Here is a 26,619-nt window from a genome sequence, read left to right on the forward strand (position 1 = left end):
ACAACAACAACAACAATGTTCTACGCTTCATTTTGTCGGCCTCACATCTTTAAATATAGCACAGCCATCTATGGACGTGGAACGAAGCCCCGTTGATGACCTCCGGAACAAAATAAAGGACATCAGGGTGCAGCTGCACACGTTACTGCAGACATTCAACGTGAGCAACGATCACGGACGAGATCAACAAGCCAATGGAGCACTACATGTCTCGCGACTACTGCTTGAAGAGTCCAGCAAGCAAACAAGCGGCGACTACGGCCCTAGCTCCACACATAAGCCACGACTCCGCCCATGTAGAGACGAAGACAGCGGGACACGTCCCTATTCTTCAACTGACATCCTCGGTGTGATTGCAGAAATGCAATGCCAACTCACCCAAGCTCTGCTACGGAACACACATCCACTTCAAATGCATTTGTCTGGAGACACGGCAACAGCGATTCTCACCTTTGAAGGTACCATGCAAGTGAGCCTGACGGGGTGGCTTGAAGAGGCCGAATGCGTCGCCTCCCTCGCGAACTAGATGGAACGACTCACGATGCTGAACGCCATCACGTGATTTCGCGGTGCAGCACTTGACTAGCACAAGCTCTACAGAACTCACAGACATGATTGGAGCACCTGGATACAAGCAATCGCTAAGCGATTCAGGCGCAAGATGACCTAGTGGCGCAAGGTGACATAGTGGATGTTATTGAAAAAGCCGTATTTGTGAGGCTGTTTGCGGACGATTGTGTTTTCAAAGAGGAAGTAAGCAGCCATGACCTTCTGTGACTACAAAAATCTGTGGCAGCAATTGCGGACTCGTGTGAGTGCTGGAGTATGGACATTAGGCAAGAGAAAGCTGTATTGTTATAAATCACAAAGAGCCCAGGCTTCAAAGTTATACACTTCGCAATTGTCCGAATTTGTAGGTAGAGAGTTATAAATACTTCGGATTAACCCTCACGAACAAAGTTATTTGGTCCTTTCATATTGATGACTTCAGCTCCTCAGCATGAAGAAAATTATGGTTTACTAAAAGCTTTCAAACTCTCCCATCAGCATCATAATCACTGCGTACCTGACTTGTGTGAGGTCTCAACGAAAAATTACAGAAGACACTTTGTCAAGACTAAAGAGTGAAACGGAGAAGCCTGACACCATTGCCAATGGCAATTTGTTGCGTCGGAAACACCACGGAGGCACACAACTCGGACGCGCCTCGCCGCCCTGATACATGCGACCGTATACGCTCAGCCTCTCTTGAGCGCTGCTTGCGTTCAGCGGCTGCTGCATGTCGCGTGTTGGGAGACTGGTTTGGCGAGACGAGGGGTCCTTCCCGCATGATACCGCAAAGTAACTGCCGCCGCCACACCACACCCAAGGAGACGGTGACGTCAGGCCACACAGTGCCCAATCGGGAGGCCACCTCAACCAGTGACGTCACAATACAAAGGAGACCAGTCAGGAGGCTGGAAAGCTGCGACAGTTTCTGCTAACAGCAGATGACCTTGACAATGAGCCATTAGAGGCTTCCGCCTTAATATGCGACAGCAGTGTGGGATGCGCATAATACACAGGACATCGCACAAGTGGAGTGCACACAGCAAAAAATATTGGACAGATTCTACAAGTGCATTAACTGAAAAGAGTAATTTACAGCCTCTAGCAATAAGAAGAAAAGTTAGCTGTCTCGTACTGCTTCACAGTTACATCTCTAGCAATTTGAAAGCAGATATTCCTAATTGGTATCGAAATGGCGTGTACTAGAAAAACATGTACGCAAGCATTTATTAGCCCCAATTTTTGCTTGAGCCAATGGGTTTAAATGCAGTTCTTTTCTGGAACTGTCACGGAGTGAAATAGTCTTTCTTCGGGTTTATGCTGGCCTGAATATCTTGTGAAGAAACTGAAGGATTTATTATGCGCCACCTAGAATTGTTCTGACGACTGTTGACCTTGTCTATATTATGACTTGCGGCTGTTGTGGCTGATTGTTTTTATTGATTTTACATTTTAGTTGAATGACCCTCTTTTTCGTTGCAGTCATATTCTTGAAAGGCTTGTTTTCCTAGATCAGCAGCATGATATGACTTCAGCCTTGTGTTTGCATATTTCCAAATGTGACATGTCCTTTTTGATGTGTACATGTGCCCGCACAAATTTTTTCCATGTGTTACCTTGGCAGTGTATTTACTGATATGCTCCCAAACGCCTAGTCACTTTGTGTGTGTGTGTGTGTGTGTGTGTGTGTGTGTGTGTGTGTGTGTGTGTGTGTGCGTGTGCGCGCGTGTGCGTGTGTGTGTGTGTGTGTGTGTGTGTGTGCACACGCACACAAGTCATATTGCAATGATGTCCTTGCTATAGTCTTAAGTTCAGCAGTGGAATAAAACAGAAGCAGTTGCCTGTTCGTATGGCAATCATTTTTTTTCTTTGTCATGCAAAAGTATCAAATTGCTTTTTTCTTTGCATGCAGAAGTTTGGTATCATCTGATGCCATTTTAGTTCCTGTTATCTCGAGGCATATTAAGCATTTGTTGTGTAGCAGCTGCAGCGTTCTCAAAAGGCTTGCACATTGTTCATGCTGTCATTTGTCCACATTGGTTTTAACACTGACGGAATTTGTATTTTATATAACGTGGTATTTCGTGAATAAAAATATTCTGTTGGCATGTTGACTTGGTAGCATTGCTTTCACGCGGTAAGTGCTTTTGGCTCCTGATAGTGGTTATTTTTTTATAGAGTCGGGTCTCAGTAAATGAAAACTGCTTAATGAAATTGCAGAGGACAGTGCATTGAGTTTTTGGTCAGGTCCACTGCGTTACAAACCAGCAAAAGTATCCAAGCTAGACTCAAACTAAATAGAACATCATCATTGTTATTATGAAATAGTATACCGAAATTTATTTTCAGTATTCCTAAGTGAGGTACTCTAGCACCAGATGGTAGGGTTTCCCACAATTTCCTTGCGGTTCTTTCAATCAATGTGGAATGAAATACGTGTATGGATACTTCCCAGAGCCATTATCAGTGAAGCATGCACTTTACAATTCGCTGTCTCTTTACCCCGAAAAATAAAGTCCAAAGCATCTGGCTGGTCCAGCGCGTGCTGAGCTGTGTTCCTTTCCGTGTTTTCAATAAGCAATTTTTCCCCAAATTTGAAAGCATTTGCGCTCGGGTGGCAAGGTTTTTTCCAAGTTATGACTTGCAGAAGCGGCTGTGTGCTTCCCGAAAATCAGCCGGCGAGCCGGTGCGTGCACGAAAACCGACGCTGAAAATCGAATGCCCACGTTAGTGTATTGCACGATTATGACATTCCCTGTAACCAGCCCCAAAGTTTCACGGAATTATAGTGATTACTGTACCCCGGAAGCGTGCTGACCATCGAGTTACACCGGCTACAATTTGAGAACACGCGTGCAGACGGCTCGCTGCCGTTCGCTTGAAGATTAAGCCGCTGTTTGAAGCAGTCGCCAGTGAGCCCAGTGTTATTTTACCTCCTGCGGGGTTACCCTTGCCTTAATCACCGTGAATTGCTCAGCAGGAGCGCTCGTATATTTCTCCTGCAGAATTTTGGTGTAACCGCGAAGATACCCGTAGCAGCACTGCACTCGACCGCTGCCTACATTGAGCCATCAGCAATACTCCCGCGGTGTTGACACATTAGCTCCTACAAAATAAAAGCAAGTTTAAAAGGCAACGCATGAAGTGTTATAGCAGCAGCCTTTACTGAGGAGGCGATCGCCTATCGCAGTATATAATAAAGCATACGAACAGCGCAACGCCGATTGTGCAGTCAAGAAAAATTTGCCCAGAATAACCAACAATAACCTGGAATATTTAAGTTCATAATGCAAGAAGTGTCTCCCCACGACAAAAACATAAACTGATCCTCTCTTCCTATCCCCTCACCTCTATCATTTCATTTCTTCATTCTGCCTGCTGTCCTTTATTTCCGCTGCCCCAGCTCAGGTGCTTCAGTATCGATGGCAGATGCCGGGGCTAGCAAAAGTCTTTTCCTTCCTTTTTACTATTATTTTTAATAAAACCACTACCACCACCATGGTAACGGCTGTACCCTTTGCATCTGAGCGGTTCCAAGCCGCACGATTCCCGCCGCAGCGTCAGGGTGGCTAGCAGCGTTGTTTACGAAATGGTCGGGCCAAAGTTAGCGGCGAGGTCGCAGAAGCGGCAATCTGACAACAATGATAAACACAAAAATGGCCGCCCCTGCTTACCGCCGGGCTACTGTGTCGGTACTCTAAGTTTTATTTAGTGACTCTAGGTACAGTCATAGGCGACAACAAGACAATAGCATGGGTTCGGAAACGCTAACAAAGGATGGTAGGAGTTCGCAGAGCGAATAAGGAAATTTGGTTCGTAAATTACCTGTACGTAGAACAGATGCCGATTAGCTCCTGCTATCGCGTGCGCACTGCCAAGCCCACTGAAGGATGGGACCATCTAGTTCGTCCTTGTGAAGTGTTGTGCTGATCCTGGTGACAGTGCGGCTGACAGTGAAGGCAATAAAGACGGATAGATGAAGCAGTACGACCGGTAAGTGTTGGTTTTGTGTTGTGTTGTGCGGCGGAGCAAATCTGTTGGCATCATCGGGCCAGGAGGGCCATCCGGGGAGCAGTAGTCGCATTTTTGCGAAGCAAGCGTCAATACAATATAAAATATTAAAATATATGAATATTAAAAACATTGAACTATAGTCGGGTACAACTTTAGAAGGCAGCGGCATTCGCCCCTCAAAGGCGGATGCACACGAGCCTCCGCCAATAGGCGCGCACTTCAGGTGACGTCATAAGCCGGACGGCCGGTGGCCCCGCCGAAGGAGAACATGTCTAACATGGCCGCCCTCGCTTCGAACTGGGCCGAGTCGCGTCAGCTGTGTCTGTCTCCCTTCGTCAGAGTGAATTCAAATTGTTTGTGGGCGTCTGTCATGCCGGAAATATTATTGCGAGCTTACGATGCACCATTAGTGCCGCGTGCGTTTGTTCTGAGCCGTGAGCCGACGAAAAAAAGATTACAGCGAACATCGGTGACGTTGCGCTGCGCGTCGTCTGGAAACACGATCCCAGGAAACAGCTCAGCGAGCAAACGATCGATCGTTGCCAGCAGTATGATAAGATAGCCGAGTGTCTAGCAGGGCGTCGTTCGAGTGTCGCTCGGTGCCGTCGATCTTGCTCCGTAGCAGACGACGCACAGCGTTGTAAAAGGCGCGGAGTTATTTTTCTCTCGCGATCCGGCATGTGCTGTAGCATCTCCATCATGATAGTTTTACCAAACCACTCATCAAGATACGCAAATCTTATTTATTCCGAGAAATACGCGTTTATGAAGCAGTAACAATTTTTTGAGCGGGAGTATTTCTTTAGTAGCGGAGGCAATTGGCTGCTGCGCTTCGGTCATCTGGGCGGGGCCTCTCCTGTCTTCTAAAGTTGTACCCGACGATAGTGATATACTATAGTATTTAATACAATAAAATATAGAATACCTCCGATGTTCTATATCTTGAATACATTCATTCTTTACGGCTAATAAAATTTGTTACGACAGAATTGTTTTTCACAAAGTCGTATTGGGAACTATCGATAATGTTATATTTCAAAAATTTGTTAAAAGAAGAGGATATTGTTAAAACAGATAGAGGTTGATAATTAGACACTATATTTCAATCGCCCACTTTGTACAACGGAATAACGGGAGCTATCTTTAGCGCATATGGAAATATACCAGTCGCCAGCATGATATTACAGATATAACTCAGTTCTTGGCTAACATATTCTGACACTTAATTCCTTTAGTGGTAGTGCACTTATGCCATTATCTCGTGCACATACATTATACTTTATGTTCTTATTCACATAGCAACCTCATGAGTAGTATCTGACACGAACGCTATAGAATTAGACAAAGATTAATCAGGTTACTGCACTTGGCCGTAGACGGCGGAGGGTTTATAGTTATGTTACCAACTTGCACAAATTTCATAGCATCAGACAGTTCATTGTCCTTGAGTTTATCTTTAGGTGTAATTTCATTTGCGTCCCGAGATTGTTTCTAATTAGTTATATAGCGACTGCATGCCATTGTTTCCCACTCTCTCATTCTGAATCTTTGAAAACTGTGTAAGACATACAATTGGGGTTTGCTGCTCCAGCGGCCAGTGCCGCCGAAGGAGAGAAAGCTGAAGAAGACAAATTTTACGCAGTTTAGTTGGCAAAGAAGACGAAGCTGACGCTCTCTGGAACTCTCGGCTTGGAGCTACGCTGTGTCGACAAAGATTTTGCCTGTCCACATTTCTTGTGCGTCTGCTTTGCGTCTTTACATTTGGTGGAGGTGCTGCCTTTTCCCACCCTTGAGCTACAGACCTTACGGATCTACGGACCTGAAGATCTACACCCCTTACCAGCCTCTACCACGATAACTGACACCCAGCCCCAGCCTGGCTCCACTGTTCCCACCGCCGTCGACTGTTCCGGTCCCGTGCGTCAGCGCGACCCTGCGATCTTCAGCAGCACGGACGACACCGACGTCGAAGACTGGCTCGCCTCGTATGAACGCGTAAGCGCCTATAATAATTGGGACGACAGCGTCAAGCTGACAAACGTCATCTTTTATCTGACCGACGTCGCCAACTTGTGGTTTTGCAACCACGAAGCCGATTTTTTTACCTGGGCGGCCCTCAAAACCAGCCTTACCGATGTCTTCGGCCGCCCCGCTGTCCGAAAACTTCGTGCTGTAAGGTTTCTGGCGACAGCCGGTGGTCTGATTCAGCTGTGTATTCGGCCAGGACACCTGCAGCCGGGGTCCCTGCACGGCGATAGGCATCTGGGTTCCCACGGCTGGTCCTCGCGTGGTTTATTGGATTCGAGACGGAGGATTCCACTGCCGTTTGAAAACAACATTGTTCCCGGAAGATCGACCGTGCGGCACGGAGGCAGTTAGCGACCGCCAGAACTGAGCAGCGGGTGGCTCACCCTTTCACCTGTGCCTGCTCGCCGGAGCCTCGCCCATTCGGACTTCCCGGAAGACGTGTCCGGCTGGAGCGTGAGAACTGTCGTTCGGACGCGAAGACAACGCTCTCTCTGGTGGGGGCGATTGTCCAGCGGCAACCTCTTTCTCCGGCGAGGCATGTGACGGGGGCGTGTCCCTATGTGAAGTGGTGTGTGTATGTGTGTGTGTGTACGACAACGCAAGTTAGGCCACGGCCAACCTGGCGAAGACTTCCTCGAACCTGGGGAATCCTAGGGACCGGACCCTTTTTAAACCGGACGACGAGTGCCATGGAAAAGAATCCTCGATCATCCTCAGATCTTCTCAGATCCTCCGACCTTACCCCATCACCATCCAATGGGTTCCAAAATCTTGTAAATAATGTAAAATAAACCCCCCTGTACAGTTTCCTTCATAACCAAGTCCGACAACGTCATTCGGAGAAGGGACCTGCGGTGCTGAAAGAGTCAGCTCACTCAATGACCCCTCGTCCCCAACAACTGATTGGCAGCAGCTGGGATGGACCGTGCGACATCGTGATTTCTCAACCGGTAAGCGTTTCGGCATTTTGCTATAGGATTCGCCAGGCTTCAGATTTTGAGAGAATAATCTAGAATCACTGGGAAGTGTATGTCAATTGAGAAAGGGTAATCTCACGACATTTTGAAGATAGCATTGCCAAAGCGGAGAAGGCATTGTCATGGACCTTATGAAATTGTCAAAGTCGGACTTGCTGTTGTTATGCGAGGAACTGTCAATAGAAGTACAGAGAAAAATTACAAAACTTGAAATATGCAAGGCAATTCAAAAGCACCTAGATGACGATCAGCTGGTAGATACGTGGAATTTGGTACAGGAAGAAAAAAGAAAAAGGGAAGCGGAATGGGAAACAGAGAAAGAACGGCAAAAGTGGGAAGCTGAAAAAGCAGAAAGAAATCTAAAGCGATTGCAGCTTGAAAGCGAAAATCGAAAAAAAGGCGACAGTTCGAGAGCCGGGTCTCCTGAAAGAGCAAGCGATGTACAATCATATAGAATGAACCGATTCATGCAGCCCTATGAAAGTGGAAGGGACATAGGATTGTACCTGGGAAACTTTGAGACAACTTGCGAAAGGGAGAACTTTGCTCGCAGTACATGGCCGCAACGGCTTCTGACACTCTTGCCATGTGAAGTAGCTGAAGTCATAGCGAGACGTAGCACACAAGACGCAGCTGACTACGAAAAAGTCAAAGCCAGCCTGCTAAAAAGGTACCGGCTGTCAGCCGAAGCTTTTCGACAGCGCTTCAGGAACACAATGAAAAACGATAGCGAGGGCTATCCGGATTTCGCGTATGGACTAAAGACGAATCTGCTAGAGTGGCTAAAAGGAGCCGATGTTTATGAAAGCCGAGACAAAATCATTGAGTGTTTTTGCCTTGAGCAATTTTACCGAAGCATTCCCCAAGTGGTGAAACTGTGGGTTCAAGACAGGGAAAAAGTCGACACAGTTGAAAGGGCCGCTGAGCTAGCAGAGGAGTACGTTTCGCGCAGAAGGTTGAGCACTGAAGAGGGTGCGTCACACGCTCGAAACGCGATGCGAGATAAAGGGCCTAGCAGAAAGACGCGAAGTGCTAGAAGTTCGGAGCAATCAGAGGCAACGAAGGTAGCGCCAGAAAAGCGTGAAGAACAGGCGAAGAGATAGGGAGCAGACAAAGCCGCGAAAAAAGAGTTTGAGGCTAGTAGGCCATTTCGTTGCTACAAATGCAATGGTGTCGGGCACTTTGCAGCCAAGTGTACAAAGCAACGTTTGGTGTTCTCGTGCGTCGAGGATAACGACGAGAATATAGAGCTCCTTAAGCCATACCTGCACGAGCTGCACGTTAACGGGAAACCGTGCAGGGTGCTTCGTGATAGCGCCGCGACGATGGACGTTGTCCACCCGTCTCACGTGTCAATGTACGATTTTACGGGAGAAGTCTCGTGGATAAAACAGGCAGTAGAAGAACACAGTGTATGCCTTCCCATAGCTAGAGTGATAATTTGTGGACCGTTTGGAGAGCTAATCACTGAGGCCGCAGTTTCGAAGGCCGTGTCACTTCAATATCCTTACCTCTTCTCGAATCGATCAGACCAATTGCTACGCGAGAGAGGCCAGAAACTCGGAAGCGGGGTGATACAAGCTTTGACAAGATCGAAAACTCGTCAGCTCGCATCTCAACTAAGTCAGATTCCCGAACCTCAGGTAGCCAGAGACGCACCAGCCAGCATATCGTTGCAATCAAATGAGGAGGGAAGTGAACCAACGAGGAATGAAAGCCAGACAGCTGACCGAGCAAATGAGCGACGAGGGACTTCAACCACTAAGGATCCGTTTTATCTCCAACATCGCGTAGTTTTGATCGCCTTCTGCAGGTGAACAGGGAGTCTCTAACAAAAGAACAGAAGCAGGATCCCACTTTGGAAAGACTGCACCTTACAGCTAAAGAGGGCATCGCGAGACGCAACATAACGATGCATGAGAAGGGAGGCTTACTATACCGACACTACCAGGACAAAAAAGGCAAAACATTTGATCAGCTGGTCGTGCCCGCAAAATACAGAGCGGACATTCTGAGTCTCTGCCACGGAAATGGCTGGGCAGGACATCTGGGAATCAATAAAACAATGGAGCGCCTATTAATGGAATATTATTGGCCGGGTTGTTTCAAAGATGCAAAACGCTACGTAAAATCATGCGATGCGTGCCAGCGCGTGGGCAAGCCGGGAGAGACATGGAAGGCTCTACTGAAAATTGTTCCATTGATCTCGGAAGCTTTCCACCGGCTTGTAATAGACCCAGTAGGCCCTTTGCCTAGCACGAAATCAGGCTATAAGTACTTGCTTACTATGCTATGTCCCGCCACAAAATTTCCCGAAGCAATTCCGTTGAAGGACTTGAGCTCCACAGAAATGGTTGATGCCCTTTTGTTAGTGTTCGCGGCAATAGGATTTCCGGCCGAAATCCAAGCCGATCAGGCGACGGTCTTTACAAGCACCTTGACGACCACATTCCTAGAAAGATGCGGAATAAAACTGTTGCACAGCTCGGTGTATCATCCGCAGTCCAACAGTGTAGAGAAATGGCATTCGGTGCTGAAGCGGGTGCTACGCGCTCTTTGTTATGAGCATAAAGCAGACTGGGAGGATTGTCTGCCGGCCACACTTTTCGATTTACGAACAGACCCCCACGAAGCTACGGGGTTTACGCCAGCAGAACTCGTGTACGGAAGAGCCCTCCGCTCTCCCCTCCGAATGCTGAGAGAAATGTGGGAAGGGACAGGAGAGAACCAGACAGTGGTTGAGTACGTGCTTAAGCTACTGGACCGCCTTAACAACACGAGGGAATTAGTAAATCGAAATATGAAAGCTGCCCAGGAGGCCGCCAAGGTCTATTATGACAGAAACGCTCGCCTTCGAGGTTTCACCGCGGGCGATCGCGTGATGATCCTCCGGCCATCGAGAAAAAACAAGCTGGAAGTTCACTGGGATGGTCCAGTAGAAGTGTTGCAAAAACTTTCGGAGACGAATTACGCGCTAAGGGTTCCAGGCAGGGGAAAGCAGGTGAGAATCTATCATTGCAATCTGATGAAGCCGTTCGTGGAACGCAGCGGGATCGTCAATCTGACTCTAAATGAACCAGAAGAGCTGGACAGCGAGAGTCAGGGTTGGAAGGGAGGTGCGGACGCTAGTGACAACGTGGAAAACATTCTGGTTCACTCCGTGAATGCAGATTTCCTAAGCGGGACACGGGTCGACACGCTAAAGCAGTTGTTGAGCGAATTCGCTGACCTATTTAGCAGTCGCCCGGGAAAGACACACCTCCTGACACACGAAATCGAGCTCACCTCTGATGAGCCGGTACGGTCGAAACCCTAGAGGGTATCACCGCGGCAAAAAGAAATAATGGACGCGGAAATTCAGCGCATGTTGGAGTTAGGGGTTGTAGAGCCAGCGAAAAGTGACTATACCTCACCGCTAATTCTTGTTGAGGCCCCAGGGAAAGATCCTCGTCCCTGCGTGGATTATAGAAAGCTTAATTCAATTACCAGGGATCAGCTATACCCGATTCCCAACTTAGAGGAAAGGATAGAAAGGGTGAGCGGCGCGAAATTCATTTCCACCCTCGATCTCGTACGGGGATATTGGCAAGTTCCCCTCTCAGAAAGCGCGAGCAGGTATGCCGCTTTCATCTCCCCAGCGGGCACCTTTCGACCCTTAATGCTTAGCTTTGGGTTGAAGAATGCCCCCTACAGCTTCTCGAAACTCATGGACATCGTACTGAAGGACATGCAGTGCTTTGCACTCCCTTATTTAGACGATGTGGCAATTTTTTCGGAAACCTGGCAAGAGCATCTAGAACACCTAAAGACCGTGTTTTCCAGTTTACTACAGGCTGGACTGACACTGAAGGCAGAAAAGTGTAGATTTGGTCGCGCACAGGTGACGTACTTGGGCCACGTTGTAGGCCAGGGAACTAGGAGCCCATCCGAGTTAAAGATTGCCCCGATCGCAGCATTTCCGCAACCACGGACGAAAACGGCCATTCGCTCATTTTTGTGATTAGTTGGGTACTACCAGCGATATATTCCTAACTACTCACAGCGGGCTAGTCCCTTAACTGACGCCTTGCGAAAGGGAGCACCTACTAACGTAAGTTGGGATAACCAAAAAGAAAACGCCTTCAAAAGCCTGAAGGAAGCACTCGTGTCCCGACCCTTGCTCAGGACCCCTGACTATGGGAAAGAGTTCATAGTCCAGTGTGATGCCAGTGATAGAGGGCTGGGTGCTGTCTTAAGCCAAGTTGGCTATGACCATGAAGAACACCCAATTCTGTACATCAGCCGCAAACTGACCAGTAGAGAGGAAGCGTACAGCGCTTCCGAAAAAGAGTGCGCGTGTTTAGTTTGGGCAGTGCAGAAGTTGTCGTGTTACCTGTACGGAGCAAAGTTTGTATTTGAGACTGACCATTGTCCTTTAACGTGGCTGCGACAGATGTCCCCCAAAAATGGTCGCTTGCTCAGATGGAGTCTGGCTCTCCAACAGTACAATTTCTCGGTGCGTTATAAGAAGGGGAAACTGCACGGAAATGCTGATGGCTTGAGCAGACTGATGTAAGCGGGAGAACTAAGAGGAATCTCCTCCTGTGTGAATGTTTTTTTTTTTACTTTGTTCCGAGTAATCCGGCTGTGGCAGTTTCAAAATGAGAAGTTTCGCGCTCAGTCGGCACAGCATTAACCCAAATTTGAACACAATTTTTTAAAAGTGTATTGTTGTCAATGGAAGAAGCCTGGTGATTCTTTGGCGAAGTCCGAGCGCTTGCGGGTGGAGCAGTGCTTTGCTGTTTGGAACGTCCCACCTGCGCTTTCCATTGTTGGTGGTGCTTTGGGTTCTGCCTTGGGGGCGATGATATTGCAATCCAGGGGACCAACACGGACGCCATCTCATATCTTCCTGCCCAGCGGTCGTCAACGCTGGACATTCGAGATTTTTCGGGCCGCGGAGGAGCTGTAAGGTTTCTGGCGACAGCCGGTGGTCTGATTCAGCTGCGTATTCGGCCAGGACACCTGCAGCCGGGGTCCCTGCACGGCGATAGGCATCTGGGTTCCCACGGCCGGTCCTCGCGTGGTTTATTGGATTCGAGACGGAGGATTCCACTGCCGTTTGAAAACAACATTGTTCCCGGAAGATCGACCGTGCGGCACGGAGGCAGTTAGCGACCGCCAGAACCGAGCAGGGGGTGACTCACCCCTTCAACTGTGCCTGCTCGCCGGCGCCTCGCCCATTCGGACTTCCCGGAAGACGTGTCCGGCTGGAGCGTGAGAACTGTCGTTCGGACGCGAAGACAACGCTCTCTCTGGTGGGGGCGATTGTCCAGCGGCACCCTCTTTCTCCGGCGAGGCATGTGACGGGGGCGTGTGCCTATGTGAAGTGGTGTGTGTGTGTGTGTGTGTGTGTGTGTGTGTGTGTGTACGACAACGCAAGTTAGGCCACGCCCAACCTGGCGAAGACTTCCTCGAACCTGGGGAATCCTAGGGACCGGACCCTTTTTAAACCGGACGACGAGTGCCGTGGAAAAGAATCCTCGATCATCCTCAGATCTTCTCAGATCCCCCGACCTTCCCCCATCACCCTCCAATGGGTTCCAAAATCTTGTAAATAATGTAAAATAAACCCCCCTGTACAGTTTCCTTCATAACCAAGTCCGATAACGTCATTCGGAAAAGGGACCTGCGGTGCTGAAAGAGTCAGCTCACTCAAGGACCCCTCGTCCCCAACAGTGCCGAACAACGGTTGCGCACTCGGGCCCAGCAGAGCGGCGAGAATTTCACAAGCTATATCGAGGATGTCGTTGATTTATGCAAGCGTCTGAATCCATCCATGAGCGACGCGGACAAAATCAAACACATTCTTAAAGGGATTGAGGACGACGAATTTCAGATGTTAGTGTCCAAAAATCCTCAAACAATCTCCGACGTCGTTTCTTTGTGTCAGAGCTACGACGAGGTCCGGAAACAGCGTCTTGTCACCCGCCGTACCATTTGCCCGGACGACACCCTTTCGAGCTTGGCTGTCAGCAGTCCTGCTCACGATCAGTCGAACCTTCTTCAGCAGATCCAGCAGTTTGTGCGGGAGAAAGTTGCCCGCCAGCTATCGCTGGTTACCTGCCCACCCGCTCCAACGCCAATGCTGTCGCCTTTCATTCAGCGTGTCATCCAGGAGCAGGTTGCAGAGGTCCTGTCGCCCGCTAATCCACCTCCTGTAGTCACTGCACCGCTGACGTATGCTGAAGCTGTCGTCCGGCCACAACCTCAGCCGGTTGTTCCTGCCTATGCTCCACCTTGCACCGTCTTTCCCGACCCGCCGCTCGCTCCTACAATGCCTCACCCTCACCGGCCTTTGCCTCGCACCGCTCCACGCCCTCTGAATCCGTGGCGCACGCAAGATAACCGCCCGATTTGCTATACTTGCGGCCTCGCTGGACATGTGGCCCGTTGGTGGAGCACCCGCGGATCCCGTCCTCACGACTACGGGCGAGCGCCGACGTACGACATTCCCGTGCCCTCCGCACATGACTCTTCTCATCTGCCCCAGCATCCCTTTACCTATCCCTCCGACTCCTACCACTGAACCCCCCGGTCGTCGCCTCCTCGCCGCCGTTCGGTCTCTCCTATGCGCCATCGGTCGCCACCCCTCCAAGCGGAAAACTAGGCGCCGCAGTTCCGGAGGCAAGAACTGTGCCGTCACCGACCATCTCAAGCCCTATTGCCGCTCCTGTGAACATTCTTGAAGTGCTGGTTGAAGGTGTTCCTGTTCATGCGCTCATTGACACTGGTGCTGCCGTGTCCATCATTAGCCGCAACTTGTGCCGCAAACTAAAAGAAGTGACGATGCCGCTTTCTGAAATTTCCCTTCGAACCGCCAGCGCTGACCCCATTCGACCTCTCGCAGCGTGCACCGCTCGTCTCATCATCCAAGGCCTCTCCTACACCATTGAGTTCTTCGTTCTTGCCCGCTCCTCTCACGACATCATCCTCGGTTGGGACTTTCTGTCCGCGCATCACGCAATCATCGACTGTGCACGTGGTCAAATTGATTTGTCACCGCTGTGTGATACTCTTGTGGACGCCTCCCCTGCTACTGCCGCGCATATTCTCGCCACTGACGACACCGACGTGCCGGCTTTCTCTTCTGTTCTTGTGCCCCTTACTTGTGCTGCACTCTCTGACACTACTCTCCTTTTTTCGCCCTCACCTCTTTGTGCGCACCGCAAATCTGTCATGCTCCCGCATGCTGTGCTCACAATCTCTGGTGGTTGTAGCGCCCTGTACGTTGCGAAGCCGTTGCCTATCCCGACCACTTTATTTCGGGGAGAATCGCTTGGCACGGTTGATATCATCGATCTCGACGACGCTTCACCTGTTCCGGATGACCCTCCCGCGTATGACATCAATGCCCTCACTCCTCCCATCGTCGCAACCGATCCGACCTCGCCCGACCGGCTTGCCGATTCCGTCGATGCCGCTCTGCCACCTCTCCAACGCGCCCAGCTTGTCGCCTTGCTTCAGCGCTTCCGCGCGTCCTTCGATTCTCATCGAGACACCTTGCGTCGTGCAACAGCGGTTCGCCACCATATCGACACTGGAACACATCGACCTTTGCGCCAGCGCCCTTACCGCGTCTCCTCCGCTGAGCGCCGCATAATTGATGATCAGGTGAGCGACATGCTACACCGTGGAGTCATCCAGCCCTCTCACAGCCCGTGGTCTTCTCCCGTTGTACTCGTCAAGAAAAAGAACGGTTCCATTAGATTCTGCGTCGACTACCGGCGGCTAAACAAAATTACTCGGAAAGACGTCTACCCCCTGCCTCGTATAGATGACGCGCTTGACTGCCTGCAGGGGGCAGAGTACTTTTCTTCGTTAGATCTCCGCTCTGTATACTGGCAGGTGCCGATGGCCGAAGCTGATCGCCCGAAAACAGCTTTCATCACGCCTGATGGGCTGTATGAATTTAATGTGATGCCCTTCGGTCTCTGCAACGCGCCTGCAACTTTCGAGCGCATGATGGACAACATCCTACGCGGGCTGAGATGGCAAACATGCCTCTGCTACTTGGACGATGTTGTCGTATTCTCCCCGGGTTTTCCGTCTCATCTTCTTCGTCTTGAGAGTGTCCTTCAGTGTCTCAGTGACGCTGGCCTGCAGCTTAATTTGAAGAAGTGTCGCTTTGGCACCCGACAGCTATCTTAGGCCACGTCGTGTCCAAGGATGGTGTCCTCCCGGACCTTGCCAAGCTACCAGCAGTTGCTGATTTCCCGAAGCCCACCTCCCTGAAAGAACTTAGAAGCTTTATTGGACTTTGCTCGTACTTTCGTCGGTTTGTCAAGACTTTTGCTGCAATTATCGCCCCACTGACACAACTTCTCGCCGGCGGCCACGACTTACCGGCCTGGCCCACTGCATGCGACGAAGTTTTTGCCATGCTGCGCCATCTTCTCACCTCCCCTCCGATCTTGCGCCATTTCGACTCTTCCGCCCCTACAGAACTCCACACGAACGCCAGCGGCATCGGTCTGGGTGCCGTTCTTGCTCAGCGGGAAACCTGGCTTCAATGAGTACGTCGTTGCTTATGCAAGCCGTGCACTCACAAAAGCGTGGACTAATTATTCCGTCACGGAAATAGAATGTTTGGCAATTATTTGGGCGATCACAAAATTTCGCCCTTGCTTATATGGGCGCCCGTTCGCTGTCATCACAGATCACCATGCCTTTTGCTGGATGTCGTCACTCAAGGATCCTTCCGGCCGCCTCGCTCGTTGGGCTCTCCGATTACAAGACTACGACATTCAGGTCATTTACTGCTCCGGACGCAAACACTCCATGCTGACGCCCTCTCACGCTCCCTTGTGTCCTCTGAACTCGACCAACCCTCTATTTCCAGCCTCACGCCTTCTTTCAATACCATTTATATGGCTTCTGAGCAGCGCAAGGATCCTTGGATAGCTTCTATTCTCGATATCTTAGCCAACCGCTCTGCCAGCCTTCTTCTAGAGCACTCCGTCGTCAAGCCCGTCACTTTGTCGTGCGTGACCAGCTGATGTACCGTCGCAACTACCTACCAGATGGTCGCAAATGGCTGCTCGTGATTCCCCGGTATCTGCGCTCCGCTATTTGTGCCAGTTATCATGACGACCCGCAATGCGCTCATGCCGGCCGGCTGGAAACTTTTACTCGCCTACGTCTTCGGTATTATTGGCGAGGCATGTACCGTTCTGTCCGTCAGTACGTCCGCTCTTGCTTCGAATGTCAGCGGCGCATGGATCCACCACAGCACTCACCGGCTCCTCTGCAACCTTTACCTTGTCCGGCCCGCCCTTTCGACCGTGTTGGAATCGACATTTATGGCCCTCTTTCTAGCACTTCTGCTGGGCACCGTTGGATCATTGTCGCCATAGATCATCTCACGCGCTATGCAGAAACTTCCCCATTACCAGCTGCAACGGCCTCCGACGTCACCGGTTTCATACTTCAAAACATCATTCTTCGCCACGGTGCGCCTCAGGAATTGCTCAGCGACCGAGGTCGCGTCTTCATGCCCGGCGCCCTGGAGGCCTTTTTTCGAGAGTGTCACATCGTCCACCATACAACTTCATCTTACCATCCCCAGACGAACGGCATGACCGAGCGCTTCAACCGGACCCTCGGCGACATGATGGCCAAGTACATTTCATCCGATCACTCCAACTGGGACCGCATTCGTTAACTATGCTTACAGTTCTGCAATGCAAGAAACTACTGGTTTTTCTCCGTATTTTCTTCTCTACGGCCGGGAGCCATCTTCAATTTGGAAACCATACTCCTTTACCGCCCAGATTCCTCCGAATTTTCAACCGTCTCTCAAGCCGCTGCGCATGCCGAAGAATGCCGTCAACTCGCCCGTTCCTTTACTGCCCACGATCAGTACCGTCAGAAAAGTGCCCGCGCCACTTCTACTTGTCTGCCGCCGGCTTACCTTCCTGACTCCTTAGTTTGGCTTTTGGTGCCCTCCTCCAGCCCGGGCCTCTCGACACAACTGCTAAGCAAATACCACGGCCCCTATCACGTAGTTCTGCAGACATCTCCAGTTAACTACCTCGTCGAGCCCCTCACGCCTTTGCCGGATCATCGACGCCGCGACCGCGAAATCGTCCACTTCGACCGCCTGAAACCCTACTACGACCCCGCTATCATCTCGTGCCCTTAAGCCGCCAGGATGGCGCCTTTTCCCCCCGGGGGTATTGTAAGACATACAATTGGGGTTTGCTGCTCCAGCGGCCAGTGCCGCCGGAGGAGAGAAAGCTGAAGAAGACAATGCTTACGCAGTTCAGTTGGCGAAGAAGACGAAGCTGGCGCTCTCGAACTCTTGGCTTGGAGCTACGCTGTGTCGACAAAGATTTTGCCTGTCCACATTTCTTGTGCGTCTGATTTGCGTGTTTACAACTGTTATTTATTTATTTTCATATACTGCAGCCCTGGTGGGGCTATAGCAGTGGTGGAGAATATACAGTACAATCGAAGAATATCCAAAAATACGGCAACAATGAAATAAACAAATATTATAAAAAGCTAGAACAAGGATCTTGAAGCACAGACAAAAATTCGTTTAATGGGAGGGAACAGTTGGCACCTGGTAGTGAATTCAGAATTTCAATTGTTTGAGATAAGAAAAACTAAATTTAAATGTGTTTGTACGCCCATAGAAAAGTCTAATGTTAAGCGCATGATGTCTTCTAGTAGGAATAAATTTAACGAAGGGGATATGTTCGGTACTGGTGAGGCGACAGGACGAGTGAATAATGCCATGAAAAAAATCTGAAGACTTCACGTACGGCTGTCCAGCGAAAGATGCTGGGTGAAGTGGAGACTTGAGTGACAATGGCGAGAACTGGCAGTCATAGCGGCGCAGATGAATCCAATGAATTTCCTTTGGACGGCCCAAACTCTATTTCGTACTGCTTTTAAGGATTCCAGATGAAACTGGCATGGTCAAGTACTGGACTTGTAATTGTTTTATGTAATAGTAATTTAGTTTCGCGCAGACAATTAGACAGGGTATGATGCAGGAAGCCTAGCTTTTGTGGAGCTTTAATCTTATTGGAATGAATGTGTCTCGGTCAGGACAGGATTGTGGTGAAAATGAGGGCATGGTATTTGTATTCAAAAACGCGTTAAAAGAAATTAAGATAAAATTCGTAGTGCAAAAAGGACAGGCAAGTTTTAATACTGAAGTACATAACGAAGGTCTTATGGAATTCATTTGCCATATTTCACATCAGCTGGAAAATCTTTCGAAGATTAATTAAAGCCAAGATAATCAAGGGTGAAATTATATCATATAGCACGCAGTCGTCAGCATACATTCGAATTTTAGATGAAATCTCACGCGGTGAGTCGTGAGAAAAACTGACCAAAAAATTGACCAAGTTAAAGCTTACGAAATGGGAACGGTGAGACAAAAAATTGTCATGTAATTGACCAAATAAGGGTTTTTAAGAATTGCATTTAGTTTAGTCAGTAGTTTTATATGAAGTAAAGGTGTCAAAAGACTTGTAAAAATCTATGAATAATGCGTCAATTTTAAATCCTTCATCCAGGTTCTAAGCTACGAATATTATGGTTGAACACGACAATTTGAGTTGTGCAGAATCCGTGTCTGAATCCGTGGCGAATATGAGAGAATGGCATTTGATTAAAAAAATTCCAAAACGTGTTCGTATATTGTGTGCTCTAGTGTTTTGGATGAATAAGGAGTTCGAGGCACTGGCCGGCAGTTAGGAAGACGTTGCTTATTTGTTGACTTATGTAACGGAAGCACCTTGGCCTTCTGCCATAATCAAGGGGCTGTGCCGGAAGCTAGTGATTTATTGAAGACAAGAGTGAGATGACGTGAAGTCAATAAGGCATCAATTAGGTCTATAATGTCTATAAGGCATCCATAATGCCCGTAAAGTCAATAATGTGATAATTTATATTAACGACCTTTAGGTCTTTTATCAAAGTTTGTTTCTATATTTTTTAGTATTCGGCAAACATGTCAGTGTCGCCGGTTTTGGACAAACTCGTGAAACATTTAATTATTCTCTGCGATTCGCTTATGCAAGTTTTTGTTCATCCAAGGCTCTCTTAACTTACTGTTCCTCAGTTTCCTCATTGCAACAGGAAAAACATCACTATAACATTGGAAAAATAAGGGGAAAAAATATGGAGTATGCCTCACTGACATCAGTTAAAGCGTATATCTTGTCTCAGCATGTCCCATCAATTAAAGCTTTGAACTTATTAAGAGAGGCCTCGTTTATATCTCTAACGCAGTTTTTCTATAGCCAGGTGAGAGGCTGCAGAAAATTGGCAAGTGGTCGCTGATGTCTGATGCTTCGAACCTTAATTCATCATTAGAAGGCATAAGATTTGTAGTAGGGACATCCAACAAAGCTATGATATCCTAAGTCACTCTTGTCGGAAGAATAGTGTTGTTTATACAGGCATTAGACGAAAGAATTGCGTTAAAATCAGTTAAGTAAGCATTTTTGTGGCGAAGATTGATGTTTATGTCGCCCACAAGCACAAATGGGAGCTTAATGGAGATCAGGTACTCAAGAAAATGACAAGAATACTTGCGTTTCTCTCTGTGGATAGATGAAGAAAGAAAGATAGTTGCCAGTGAACAGCTTTGTTAACTGCATTTACCCGGCCTATGAAAGTCAGTTCAGTTTCAGCATCTCAAAGTATCAACAAACATGGGAATAATGGAAACAAATGAAGCAGTCCGCAAGGGAACGTCGCATAATTGACATAAAGTTCCCCTGCAGTAGGAAAAGTATTTTGTTCCAGTGCGAGGAGCTAGATGAGGAAGGAGAAAGGTTTGATCGATCCTTTCTGGCGTCCTTATTTCTAAGCATATAACAAAGATATTTGGCGTTCCAATTACGAGCGGTTATTGTTTTTGTTACGCTGTACGATCTTTGTGAAGTATAAACATTTATGTATCTCGGGCAGCAAAATGTTATTGAATAAAAACTACAGAGAATGTTTAATACATTCGAATCAGTATGAAAGCACGGATTAGTGCACGTAGAAGACGACGGTGAGCGGGCATAGTGAAGCGGGACGGAGCGCTCGTGCTAGGCCAGCTGCGTACAGACAGCGAACGATTTTGCTCGGGGTTGGCACCCAGGAAATTATCTGTAGAAATATTATTGTGAAATTATGACTGGGGAAAAGCCTCAAAAATTAATCTCACAGGATGACTCCAATACTGCGTAATGTGTCATTATAGCTCAGTCATTGTGGATGATTTCTGCGGTTTAATAAAGGCGTTTTGTTGTTATTCATGTATTGTAGCACTTAGGTATTATACACATTTTATTCATACCGCAGCGGTGGCCAAGTGGTTGAGCATCCGCCTCGCATGCGTGAGGTGCGGGGCTCGATCCCCACTGCCGCCGGGTACCCACCGGCGATACAATGGGTACAAGCTTTCCCCTGGTCTGGTGCTCAGCTTATCTAGGGTGAAATTCTTGGGAAATGGGCCTTTCACCCCACCTTCAGAAATTAATAATACCTTGTGTCATGGCGCTCTTCGGCCGTACACGCGAAACACAAATCAACTTAGATTCGTGTTTTTGGCTTGTCCTCTAGCGACCTCCCTAATAGCGCATTTACACGGGCGACCTAAACCACAGTTAAGGTAACTACGGTTCCCCGTAACTATAGTTAGCCGCGATCACACGGCAGATGAAACTGCAGTGACGCCACCCAACCACAGTTACCCACACAGAGCTTGCCGACCTCTGTTTGCTACCTTAACCGACAAGATGGCGGCGCCCATGGCAGCAGCAACATCGAACGACTCGTCCTCCCAGAGTTCTGTCATCTGGCCTGATTCAACAACCGCGGCCCTGATACGCATGTGGAAGGACCAACTACCTGCGCTGCGCGGTAACATGCGCAACGCTCGGATATATGCTGCGATTGCAGCGGAAGTGAACGCTGGGCTACCGTCGGGAGAAGGGCCCATACACCAGCAAACAAGTGAAGCTGAAAATGGAAAACCTGAACAGGAAATAGCGGTAAATGCAACCTTTACCGAACGATGCTCGCGCCATCGGGTTCTTGGCTCTGTTTTCATAGTGCAGCTGAACTGCTTACGTCAGCCTCGCATGTGCGACAGTAGCATGTGTTGTCGCTGCAGCAACGCGTCGATTCTCTTCGCCGTCGTCGCACAGTTCTGGAGTGTCGAGGACGATCTTGAGAATGCATTAGTAAGGACTCGCGAGTAATGACCCCAGGCAGGAGCAGCATACGATAGAATCTTCGCTCGTGCACGCGTGCAAGGCGCTGCATGCAAACTTCGCCTTCCTCGTTACACACGTGTTGTTAGTAGTTTTATTTGCAAATTGCGAGCTGCAGCGCTGACAGCACTGCTGTACGCGTCGCTATTTCTGACCACCTGCTAGATAAACAATGTGGTTAATTGAATTTCTAGATTTATTTCATATTTTATTGCAAGGCTTCACTGTGTACCAGCAGCATTTGTGTAGTATACACAGTGCAGCCTGGGAAAGATATATAAAAGAAATAAATCTAGAAATTCACTAAGTAAGATATAGTTGAACCATAATGCCCAGTCGTGGCTTCAATTGCAAAGCTGCAACTAGCAGGATTTAGTTTAGCAACATTGCAAATGTAAATTGCAATCATTAATTTCACCAGTACCTGTGCATATGCATTAGACACTTATCGAAGAAATTTTAGTCTTGCGCTGAGAATGTTTACAGTGAAGCTTAATCCACATAGAGAAATGCTGTGATCACAACCTTTAAATGTTTTGTTTTAGCAACAGATTTAATAGGTCACATCATTTTTATTGTCCAGCAGCTGAGACGGACAGGCACTTCAACTGGGTTGCCTGTTGTTCCATCGATCTTCTACTGGCAGCTCCACAGATTCCTCGGCTGCCTTCCCATCAACGATGATGGGTGAGTCGAGGAAAGTTTAGAGGTAATGTGTGATTTATAACATTGCATGTTATCTATCGTGCAGATCACTTCAGAAATATATTGCTGTTCATTTCTCAGTGCGGAACATACACTCATTATAAAATGCTGGCTAACAATAGATAATAAAGAACAGACTCAAGCAGATGTGTAAACCACTTCCACAAACATGAGCACTGGCCTCCACGTCTACATTTTTGCCTTGTGCTGTTTTTCTTTGCCACGAAGCGTGAACGAACTGGTCAAGCAACTCCCACTGCTCGTCCATAAATCCTCTTTTTTTTTCGAGCTGTTCTACATATCGGCAATTACCTGGTTGTCCCCCCATATACTTAATGTTACTCTGCCGGAGTGAAGGCCGCTTTGTTGTACAGGGAGTTCAATGCGCACTGCTATTTTAGGTTACGTCCTTTTTCTTCAGGTGTGAATCATATGTCAAAAGGCACACACTGCGGTTGGATTCGACTTAAGTCTCTAGTAAGATGAAATTATGGTACGCACCAGAATTTTGGTGTCTTTATTTGCGCGATAAATTAATATTGCTAGCGCTGATATGACAATTCATCTTTCACACCTGTGCACATGCAGCTTCACCTTCATCCTTCTGTCTTGTACATACCTATCAACACCACTGATTCCATTAACAACTGGGCTTGAATACAGTGGAGTAATACAGCAACCTGTGGATCATAAGCTGTTAGTGTGAACTGTTGTTTATCTACAGGGACACTGAACAGAAGTAGCAAAGTGGATAATAAATTTCTATATAATATCTGCAATGTCCAAGTAATTCAATAAAACATAGTGGTGGGCTAGATGTTTGTTCATACTTGGAACGAACGACAGCGTAATAAAGGACAACCACAGAAGACAAGAGTTCTTTGTGTCGTGTCCTCTTCTGTGGTTGTCCATTTTTGCGCTGTCTTCGTTGCAAGTATATAAGTAATATCTATATTGTATTGCGTTTTTGTCTATAAGCTCTTTGTGTATGCTTTCTGTATTTATTTCCATTTCATATAAAATACACTCAATTGCAGGTTCAGTGCTGTCTATTTCTTCTTTTTGTATCATCCCATTTTTCGTGCTGTTTTTTAGCCTTGAATGATGAACCAACTGACCCAGCAATCCTTCCTTTGGAATCATGTTGACATTGACGAGGGCTTACCGTTGGACAGACTCGGGGGGGGGGGGGGGTATGTAGCGCAATCTACTGCCACAACCATGGGCTTTAATGGCAATGGGGGCGGAAATGGCACTTGCGTCTTGAAATCGCAGCGCCTTGTCGTGCCAGAGTTCGCACCTGACCTCCCATGTACTTCTGTTCAACTCAACCTCATCAGCTGGGTTTACCCTTGGTCAACCATGCCCCGCATGCTTGCACATGTTTAACACATTGCTTGTTAGTGACTTTGATCAGCATGTTATACTGTCTTGTTCAGCTGTTCATTCATTCATTTATTTGTACTTACTGTGGGCCATAACTATGGCCCAAGCAGGAGGGGCACAAAATTATAAAAGTCATAAAAGCATTAGCCGCAACAGCTACAAGTCATTTAAAGGACATAAAATCCAACATTCATCACAACACCAACACTAGGAGCCGTACAAAAATACTCCTACTCCTCACAAAATATTTCGAGTCACATAAACCGAAAGGAAGGCGATTGCACTCCGCAACAGTATAACGGAAAAAACTGAACTGAACCCATTGGTTCCTGTGAAAGTTTGGGCTAGGGAATGCTGATCTTCATATGTCGGGATCTTCATATATCAATTTAGTTATGTTCAGGAAAACAAAAATTTGAACCGCTGTCTTCTTTCCAGTTTGGCCATCATAAATTTGTGTTTTTGTAATGGATTGTGGTAGCGGATGATTGCATTATATTAGGACACATTTAACCTATTTTCTGAGATAACATGCTATGTTGTATGTTTCATCATGTGCAGCTGTCAGTTGTCAATGAGGCACCAGACGGCTGAGAAGTGCTCTTGTCATGGGAGGACAGCCTGCCTGAAGGAAGCAGCGGAGACGACCTCTCAAAAATTGCGGCCAGTGTTGCAGTACCTGTACTGCAAAGCACAAGCAACACCAGCAGCGATACATGCAGAGCCAGGGCTGGTGCAAGCAGCAGTGCCGGTGCTGGCGCAAGAGCCAAAAGAAGGGAACCCCAAAAGAGCCGCCACAAGCGACAAGGATCTGCTATAGAGCAGCTAGTTGCCCTCCATAAAGAAGAAAGCGAGGAAGCAGCAAAGGCCGACCGCAAGGCACACAAAATACGCAAGAAAATGGTGCACCTCCAGAAGGAAGCGAATGCCATAACTGCAAGCATGGTGCAACTGCTTGCAAAATTTCTAGACAACATAGAAAATAATGACTCGCTCAATAAAGATTGATCAAAAGTAGAGCAGGAAGATATTTGATTTTCCATGATATTACAGCATGTGATGAGATTAACTGAGATCTTTCGCTACTGAAAGTTTTGTATTGTTTTAAACATTGAATCATGTTGTGCGGACTGGCTACCGTGGCAGTTTGCAGTATTAGTTATTAACAGAACACATGCATAAACTACAGGGGTACACAGGTGGAAGTGCAATAATCAAACAATTCTGTTGCAAGTACATTGCTGCTGCTCTCGCAGTAACAATTCACCTGCTTCTCCACTCGGAACCAATGACTGTTGCATGTTCACCAGGAACTGTTTGCTACAAGGCTTATATTTTTCTTGCAACATAACTGGTTCTTTTTTTTGGGGGGGGGGGGCAAGTGATGTAACAGTGGGGAATTTTGACAACAGCAAAATAGTAATGACATGAAATTGTCAACAGAAAGCGTACTTTGGTTTAGCGAGTTGGGGTGGGAATTTAATGAAATTTATCATATTGTGAGTCTTCCAAAGCTCTCATCATTCAGACACATTTACATCAAATTTTTGTGTTTGCTTTGTGTGTGGATGATGTGAGCAAAAATATGAAGCTTCCGCCTGTGACCGACATGATTTCCTTACCTTCATGAGCAAAAAGAAAAAAAAAATTTTCGCAACTATTGTTTAGTCTTCGACTAGATATAAAATGTTCACTGTAATATGATTGTAAGCACAAACAGCTTTTTTGGTCAGAGGTATTCGCTTCCACTGGGCTAGCATCAGGTGCATGCAACAGCCTAGCGAAAAAATATGGTGATACCCAGGGGGCCCTTGTTGGAAACATCTATATAGTGAATGCATTTCATTCACTATACCGCTTTCAGAATAAAGTTGAACGGCTCAAAGGAACATACATAAGGAAACAGAGACAGAAAAAGCGCCACTGCTGTGCCTTCCTGTGTTTGTTCCTTTGTACCATTCAACTTTATGATGAACCAACTAGCCCAACACCAAGTACTTCTGCTTTCAGAAGTACGAGTGCAAGACTAAAAGCTTGTACTGCTTGACAAGGTACCAACAAGTTGATTATTGGCAGTGTGGCAAGACGATGGCCAGTTATACACGAAAATTATAAGCAAACATCAAGTAATAGAATAGCACGGTAGTACGGTGTAGTACAATGACAATGAATCACCAACATATACTGCACTGCTCAACAAGAATGAATCATATAAAAATGGAAGGCTGATGCTGGCATTTTACTATTGCCTGCGAGCAAAACTGTTTGAAGAGATTTGCTTACAGGAAGTAATGAAATCTTCATTATTAGTTCATTGGAGGTGGTTGCTTGTCATAAGGAGTACTAGTAGTTGGTACGAACCACTTCGTTTTGTAGTTTAAGAACCAATAATTAACATAAGCAATATAATGCAAGACTATTTTCTGAAAACCTGGCCACGACGGCGGCTTTTCGATGGAAGTGTAAAGCGAGACACTCGTGTACTGTACAATGTCAGTGCATATTAATGAACCCCAGGTGGTCAAAAATTCTGCAGCCCTCCTCTACGGCATCACTCATAGCCCAAGCCGTTTTGGAACGTTAAACCCCATAAACCAAACCAAACCTATTTTATAAAGCACATGTAGGTTACGAAAATTACACTAGTTGTAATCCTCATAACCTTCATCCCAGTAGGGAGTACGCATTAT

General features: G+C 47.5%; 1 protein-coding gene and 1 long non-coding RNA gene across 3 annotated transcripts; both read left to right on the forward strand.

The window, feature by feature from the left end:
* The first annotated feature begins 4,206 nt into the window (after positions 1–4,206).
* LOC144122083 (uncharacterized) lies at positions 4,207–25,326 on the forward strand. Of its 2 annotated transcripts, none has more exons than XR_013312798.1 (3): positions 4,207–4,542; positions 22,422–22,547; positions 24,491–25,326. It is a non-coding gene; the product is annotated as an uncharacterized LOC144122083 (long non-coding RNA). The 2 variants fall into 2 exon arrangements; XR_013312797.1 differs by having other exon boundaries at positions 22,425–22,547; positions 24,491–25,325.
* Positions 13,387–17,587, forward strand: LOC144119243 (uncharacterized). Its single transcript, XM_077651913.1, has 3 exons — positions 13,387–13,999; positions 14,101–14,718; positions 17,562–17,587. The coding sequence occupies exons 1-3, from the start codon at positions 13,387–13,389 to the stop codon at positions 17,585–17,587; spliced, it is 1,257 nt and encodes a 418-aa protein (XP_077508039.1).
* Positions 25,327–26,619: the final 1,293 nt, after the last annotated feature.

Source organism: Amblyomma americanum, chromosome 2 (genome assembly GCF_052857255.1).
Source record: "Amblyomma americanum isolate KBUSLIRL-KWMA chromosome 2, ASM5285725v1, whole genome shotgun sequence".
Classification (NCBI taxonomy): Eukaryota; Metazoa; Arthropoda; class Arachnida; order Ixodida; family Ixodidae; genus Amblyomma; species Amblyomma americanum.